The sequence below is a fragment of the Myotis brandtii genome, unplaced genomic scaffold (genome assembly GCF_000412655.1).
Source record: "Myotis brandtii unplaced genomic scaffold, ASM41265v1 scaffold18, whole genome shotgun sequence".
Taxonomy (NCBI): Eukaryota; Metazoa; Chordata; class Mammalia; order Chiroptera; family Vespertilionidae; genus Myotis; species Myotis brandtii.
In genome coordinates, this window is record NW_005356674.1 from 8,862,676 (window position 1) to 8,871,024 (window position 8,349).

The 8,349-nt window shown below is 38.9% G+C and overlaps 1 protein-coding gene across 13 annotated transcripts in view; it reads right to left on the reverse strand.

The window, feature by feature from the left end:
- TBC1D5 (TBC1 domain family, member 5) overlaps positions 1–8,349 on the reverse strand; it is a 425,203-nt gene that overhangs the window by 182,718 nt on the left and 234,136 nt on the right. For all 13 annotated transcript variants that reach the window (XM_014537570.1, XM_005863632.2, XM_014537574.1 and 10 more), the window contains 3 exons: positions 3,784–3,892; positions 2,209–2,298; positions 2,041–2,115 (listed from right to left, as the gene is read on the reverse strand). In XM_014537570.1, the coding sequence (XP_014393056.1) occupies positions 2,041–2,115; positions 2,209–2,298; positions 3,784–3,892 (274 nt within the window). The remainder of the gene's footprint in view (positions 1–2,040; positions 2,116–2,208; positions 2,299–3,783; positions 3,893–8,349) is intronic.

Consider the following 8,349-nt stretch of genomic DNA (forward strand, 5'->3'; position numbering starts at 1 on the left):
TTGTTATCTATATAAAATGAATAATACTTTTACTACTATGTACCCGGTACTACCTCTAAACTACAAAAAGTTCTGCTTGGATTAGAGTGGGCCATAGCCCAATTGGTCCGACATGAACCTAACCTGAATTCCCAATGCTTTCTACAAAGTTTGGTCTTCTAATTTAATAGTTTTTTGTTGTTGTTAATCCTCACCTGAGGATCTTTTTTCCATTGATTTTTAGAGAGAGATTGAAAAGGAGGGGATAGGGAGGAAGAGAGAGGAAGAGGGAAACATTGATGTGAGAGAGAGACATTGATTGGCTACCTCCCACATGCCTCCTGACTGGGGCTGGAAATGATCCTGCAATCCTTCAGTGCAAGGGACAATGCTCTAACCACTTAGCCCCACCAGACAGGGCCCAATTGAATAGATTCTTATGTACTTCTTAAAATGTGAATTTACGTAAAGTTTTACAATTTACTTAACAATATTTTATGCTGCTATACCATAGACTAAATTATAATATTTACTAGAGGCCTGGTGCACAAAATTCGTGCACGGGTAGTTCTCTAGGCCGAACCAGTGATCAGGGTCATTCGGGACCTTCCTTCCCCGCTGCTGGCTGCCAGCTGGGGCCTTCCTTCATTCCGCACCGCCCCCTGGTGGTAGCGCACGTCATAGTGAGTGATCGAACTCCTGGTCTAACTCCCAAGGGGACACTTTGCATATTAGCCTCTTATATATATATATACACTAGAGGCCCGGTGCATGAAATTCGTGTGTCCCTCAGCCCAGCCTGCACCCTCTCCAATCTGGGATCCCTCTCACAATTCAGGACTGCTGGCTCCCAACCACTCGCCTGCCTGCCTGCCTAACTGCCCCTAACCACTTCTGCCTCCCAGCCTGATCACCCCCTAACCCAGCCGTGGGCAAACTACAGCCAGTGGGCCGGATGCGGCCCGTTTGAAATGAATAAAACTAAAAAAAAAAAAAAACCGTACCCTTTTATGTAATGATGTTTACTTTGAATTTATATTAGTTCACACAAACACTCCATCCATGCTTTTGTTCCAGCCCTCCGGTCCAGTTTAAGAACCCATTGTGGCCCTCGAGTCAAAAAGTTTGCCCACCCCTGCCCTAACCACTCCCCTGCCAGCCTGATCAACGTCTAATTGCTCCCCTGCCAGCCCGATTGCCCCCAACTGCCCTCCCCTGCTGACCCGGTCACCCCTAACTTCCCTCCCTTGCCAGCCTGGTCGCCCCTAACTGCCCTCCCCTGCCAGCCCGATTGCCCCTAACTGCCCTCCCCTGCCAGCCTGGTCATCCCCAACTGCCCTCCCCTTCAGGCCTGGTCGCCCCCAACTGCTCTCCCCTGCTGGCCATCTTGTGTCCACATGGGGGCGGCCATCTTGTGTGTTGGAGTGATGGTCCATTTGCATATTACTCTTTTATTAGATAGGATAGATATGTATCAGGGAAAAATGCTAATGTTACATATTAACTAGAAAAAAATTTCTATTAGTAGGAAACTAGGAATTACAACAGTAATTAAAGAAATTATACAACACTTATAAAGAAGTAATTATTCCTAGTCTTCACGAGAATATGAGTGGAGGTAGGTCTAACCTTTTCCCTATCTTTAAAAACTTCTTCATGGAATCACTACAAGTAGTTTCCTTTCTTCCTCTGAGTTAGTCCTACAAAGTGAACCCTTCTCTATTTCTATCATACAGGGAGGCTTTCCTACCGCTCCCTACGGCACCCTTGATAAAACAGTTCCATCCTCATCTTTTTGCTCTTCTAGCTCATCCTTAGTTCTTAAAGACCCCCTTGGGACTTCTCCTTTGTAGTGGCATTCCACAGATATGGATCATACACTTCCTCCAACACAGTATATATATAGATGAGAAAATTTCTATGAGGTTTTAGGTAGTATGTGAGGGTGAAAAAAAATAGTTGGTATGAAATAGCTCTGCTTTTGTGGTAACTGATAACCAGTCTGATAAACACGTGCTTATGGGCAAAAGAAGTTGCGATAGGAATAAAGGCGAATTTTACCCCTTCATCCTGTGAAAGGGGATTATTGATCATCAGGTCCTGCTGGCCAACGACCTTCCTCGGGTTGGTGATGTGCTAGGGAAGAAAGAAAGAAAACAAGAGATCAGAGGCCACTGGACTTTAAAGCACACATTTGAAAACAATTATATTAATTAAAATGCAACTTACTATTTCTTTGATGTTGCTATACCATGCTCTTAATTCTTTAATTTTACTTATCCACTGATTTTTATCTTGAGGAAGAACACAAAGAAATAGCTGTCAAGAAGAAAAAAAAAACTTTTATAAAAATCATAAGAAGTAAAGTGTGAAACTATGCCAAAGAGAATCACCTGAAAATTAAGATATTCATATTCCTGGCATTTCATATTTCTATCATCATTCTAATTCTCAATAAGTTTGGAGATATTTAAGAAATATATATTTGGATAATTCCAAATGTGAACAAAGGCCACCCTCCCCCCTAAGATCTCAAAAGCTACACCACAAAATGGAAGCAACCTTCTCTCCAGATATATATTAATAATGAACAAAAAAATTCACTGAGGTTCAAGTGTGGTTCCGATTTCACAGTCCTAAATTGCTATGCCAGTGAAATGGAGAAGTACTGTTTGGGGTAAGAAAGGACATTAACAGGCATAAGGTCCAGTTAGCAATTTCAAGGTTTAAGATTTGTCTTGAATGAAGCAGGTAGAGGACAGACTAGAGCAATCTGAGGACACAGCCTGAGAAGTGAAGTCATTCCTTTCACAGCAGAAAATTCAATTTACAACCGGCAATCAGCTTATGAAAATAACAAGCATTCTTAAAAAGACAAATTTGATTTAATTTAGCTTAATACATTAAAATAAATCTGGATTTGAGTTTATTTTCCGCAAATGAATGATACTAAAAGTTAAACAACAAAGAATGGAGGGGAGAAGAGGCACAAATATTTGTATACAAATATTTCATCAGCAGGTCTCCTGCCTTCACTGCCTGCATCTAACAGAAGAAAAATGTATTTTAATTATTAAATCTAAATTATTAAATCTAAAACTGTCTAATACATCATGTTTCCTTACCGTCTGTACTTGCAGACTCTGAATGCTCAATTCATGCAGATCTACCCTAAAAAACTTCCAGTAAAAGTCATTTTAGAAATGAGACTAAACCTAAATTAATTCATTTTGAGTAGAAAAAGGGACAATATTTCCAAGCAACTAAAATGATAACTGTGAATTATTATTACCAGTTTTGGTAACCAATGGCCCTTTCTAAAGAGATTGACCTAATTCCCTTCCACTTCTTCTTGCTGCCCTACACTTTGTGTGTCCAGTCAAATAAATACAAAAATATCTTTCCTATATGCTATTTATGAAGAGAAAAGAAAGGATGGAAAAATTATGGCACTAGATATAATAGGAATCTGAAAGTAAATCCCCCCTCTGCCCCTGCCCCACTTCAACAGTTTCTGCAGCAGCTAGGGCATGTTAAGGTGTTGCTTTGAATTCTGCACCATCAAATGAGATGAAAAAGCTGTTATTTCAAATGACTCCTTTACCATCACCAGTTATTCAGAACTAAGGTGGCTCAACCTTATTAGTAAATGTTCTATGAAAGATAAGCATGGATGGCCAAAAAAAGTCTAGAGTGCAGCTCCTGGAAAATTCAGTGATCCCCCGAATGGGTAATCTTCCAGGGCATCAGGTAATGTGTTGATATACTGCAACCGCAAACTGTAAATAAATATTTTCTTCTTACCTTCCAGCAAATGCTGCGGAACCTGCTGCTTCTCAGCTGCCCATTAATCCCCTTCTGCCTTATTGTTGCCAAGTAATTGTTGTTTACAAAGAGTTCCTCCCATTCTTTCCTATATGCAAGAAACCAAACCATGGAGAAGCTTTTGTTAAAATTCTTCTGCTTGGAGAGGAGTGCTACAGGAAATTAATTTTAAATAAATCTAAGAAATGCAACTTTTAAGACGTATATATTTAGTTGTGCACTGTTTCTGAACGCATGGCTGTCTTTTTGGACAGAGTTCTTCTGTAGATTTAATGAATATGTAGATAGCTATAATTATGCCAGCTACTGAAATTCATAATGTCTATGGAGGCTATTTCATTTCCTCTAAAATGTTGGTAGTGCAGTTCAGTGAATAGACAAGACAAAAAATGAATATTAGCATAAGCTTATGACTGCTTTAGCCATTGACAAAGATATACGTGCTCCAAAAACACACAATAAAAAGGTGCATTGTTGATTACATTGGCTTCTCACATGAAATATCTGTTGAAATGAACCCATTTCTCTTCAATGTCAGGCTGGCAGAAGACTGCTTTCTTTTACTTTTTAGTGCTATTTTCTATTGAAATCTCTGGTACTTCTTTCTACATGATCTGTTTTAAAATTTTAACAGGTGCAGGCAAATTTGAAAAAAATAAACATCAAAAAATTAAAAAGCCTCACTGTAAAAACTGTTAAAGGCAAGCTTGAGTACCTTGCAGTACCTATGGCTGAGTAGATAAACAACTGAAATATGCCTCCCAGGCACGCAGACACCAGGGGCCTAACACCTGTGCCTCATTAATATACAAGTAAATCTGCTCTACTGGGAAACAATTGGAAATTAATTGTCCCAAACCACTTACTGAGTTTGAATAAAGGAAGTAGACTTATATTCCCAGCATCTTATACCAAACTAAACATCAAGAAACATTCATCAACAGTTGAGGCAACCGAGTACAGCTTTGTGAAATTTCTCTCAGATATAATAATGACACCAGAAATGTGTAATTTGAAAATTTTTAATCAAAGCCAAAAGCCTGGCAATCTCTTCAGAGACTTACTCAAAAGAAAACCTCTGAACCCTCAATCATCCTTCCCCACACACATGCAGCTGCCACTGACCAGACCCGACTTATTTTGAGAAAGGCCAGTCTTATGCGCTATGGTATCTGACACTCAACTGTACACGTGGAGTTAAAAAACCAGACTGTGGAGCAAGCACATCTTCTCCACAGTTTTCCAGAAGAGTTACCAGGGCAATGGCACATTCCCACGGCCTGGAGCAGGAGAATCTCCAGCCTCAGCCTGCAGCACTGCTCCCTGTCCCACCAAGCCTTCTGCCTTGTGGGTAAGTATCCCGAGTGGGACACACACCCCACCATGCAAACTTCTACCACCACTCCATGCAAACTTTCTACTTTCATCACTCTATTCGTAAGAGAGCTACTATTTCATTTTTATTTTAATTTGATTTTATATCATTAATGAAACTGAAAATTTCTCATGCTTTTTAGGTCATTTTATATTTCTTCTTTTTACAACTTCCTTTCTTGTCCTTTGCCTATATTAAGATGTATAGGATAGTGGTTAAGAAAACAGACATCAGAACCACACTCCTGGGATCAGAAAAACAGCCAATGTACTAGCTACTTAACTAGCTATGCAAGCATGAGCAAGCTACTTAACCTCCTTGTGTCTCTGTTTCATCATCTGTAAAATGGAATAATAGTAATACTATCATCTCCTTCAAAGAATTACTATGAGGATTTAACTGTATGACAGACCCTCAGAAGGGTGCACCATATATCATAACATTCACAAAATAGTATTATTGTTAATAATGTTATAATGCTTTTATTATAGTAGGCCTTATCACAGGTCTGAGAGAGCTTTTCATACATTAAAGACATTACACCTTTCCTGCTATCTATATGTATTTTTAACCCAATCCTCTTGATTGTTCTACACCCTGAAGCTTTTTAATTTGTATATAATATAAACCTAACATTAATTTATCTTGATGATCTTTCCATTGTTTTTATGCTGAAGTAGTTCTTAGCCACTCCATGTTCAAAGAAATAGTCACTGAAATCTTATGGTTTTAAAAATCACTTTAGTCCATTTGTGTTACCTGTAGTATTTTAAATACATTATCTATTTTCCAACAATATCACATACATTATCCACCTCTTATTGTTCAAGTTTTGTTTTTATCCAGGTTTTAATAATACTCAAAGATGAGATCAGCAATGAGTACAAAGAACACTACAGGAGTATATCTCAGAAACTGTACATTCATATAGCTTGTGGTCTGTAAACAAAAAGTGCAGATTTCAAATGTATTTTAAACCCAAGAGGAATCAGAACTCATGAAAGACGATGCAGTTCCATGGCCTGAAAACACCGATGCATTCTAGATCTGAGACGGAAGTATGAGGCAATGACTCCCTAGCTCTTGAAAAATCAGCTTCTATTCAAAGGTACCAAGATATTGTGAAAGTAGACACAGCTGGTGGCTGGATTCATTGCCATCTTGTGAAGTAAGCAGCCTTTTAAGGTCAAGTTACATACTACTTATGTAATGAAGGATAATCATTTGTTAGCTTAAATAAGATCCTGTGCCTTGATTACAGGGTTGGCAAAGAGAAAAGGAGACTGAGGCATGTGAAATGGAAACACTACCCCTGAAATTCACAATCATTTAAATTTATTCATGGGTACTTATAGTTCCAATTAAGGTTTAACATCTCAAACTGATGAAGAGCTCTAACAACAGAGCAACATAAAGCCACAAGATAGCCTATTAATTGTCTTTCTCTCCTCTGGAATAGTGTTTTGTTAATAAACTGTGATACAGAGTATACATAATAAACATTTAGTGCCTACCATGTGCTTAACACTCAGATATATATTTTTAAAGCATAAAGTTAAGAGAATAGATGTATATGCAAACCAATAATGATGTGATTAAGACAAAGTACTCTGGTAATACAAAGGAGGGAAGAATAGTTTTATATCTAAAAATTAACACTCAGTATAGAAAATAATAAATACTAGCACCATGGGCATGTAGCACCATGTTGGATAAGATGCTACATCCAACAGCTGAGCTGTCAGAGGTTTGACAGACCTTCAAGGGCAAAATGTTGAAAAGTTTAGCCCTTTGAGGGGAGCTGGACTACTGGACTTGGGAAAAGAAGTGTAGGTACTGAGGAGCCAGAGGTGGAATTTTTCGGTTTAATTAACAAAAAATAAAAGGTAGTTGCTAAACTCTGTCATATACCATTAGTATATATACTGTTACTGTAATAGCAAAAATATGGCAATGATGTCATTAAAATGCTTAAAATCCACCTATGTCATAATATATAAGATTTTAGATATATCACCTTTTTAAAAATCATCATTTTTATTGATTTTTAGAGAGGAAGAGAGAGAGAAACATCAATTGGTTGCCTTCCATAGGTGCCCTGACGGGGGATCGAACCTGAGACCTTTTGGTGAATGGGACAATACTCCAACCAACTTAGCCACCCAGCCAGGGCTAGATATTATCACTTTTAACCTCTAAACAACCCTCCTAGGGTAACTATATTTAATCCTCTTTATAAATGAGAAAACTAAGACTCAGAAAAATCAAATATGTTGTCAATAGAAAAAAGGAATGAGAATTAGCTTGAGCATCTTCCTGGAATAACATGGAAAACACTACTACCGGGAACATGATACTCCAGATATCCAAGACAAAAACTGCCCGTGGCAACAAGGCAAGATATTAGTGTGCCCTTATACTTTCTTCCTTAGATTTTTAGTTTTTTTAACATCAAATACAAGGGTATAGAGAAAAGTTGTCACCAGTTGGACTGAGAAGGTAAGTCAACAACTGCTGTGGGTGGTTATGGACTTCCAAGAACATTTATATTTGTAAAAGCCTCAAATGGAACAGATGCAGTGGTTCTCAACCTTCCTAATGCCGCGACCCTTTAATACAGTTCTTCATGTTGTGGTGACCCCCAACCATAAAATTATTTGCGTTGCTACTTCCTAACTGTAATTTTGCTACTGTTATGAATCGTAATGTAAATATCTGATATGCTATATGTGTTTTCCGATGGTTGCCACCCACAGGTTGAGAACCGCTGGGCCATTAGAGACTTGGGCCTTGAGGACTCTCTTGACATAGCACTAGTGCCATCTAGTGGCAATTACTCTGCCTTGCAGGCACTGGGTCCCTGAAAACATAACCAGCATCTCAGCAGAGAGAGGCAGAGATAAGCTGGTTTCCTTTCTCATGCCAATGTTAATGAATTAGTAGTGGCTGCCTTGGAAGCATTGTGTTGAGAAGGATTCTGAGCCTACCTTTGTCCTCCTCAAGAACATTGTTACTAATTAAAAATGTTGGCCGTGATGCCCTGACCGGTTTGGCTTAGTGGATAGAGCGTTGGCCTGCGGACTGAAGGGTCCCAGGTTCGATTCCGGTCAAGGGCATGTACCTTGGTTGCGGGCACATCCCCAGTGGGGGATGTGCAGGAGGCAGCTGAT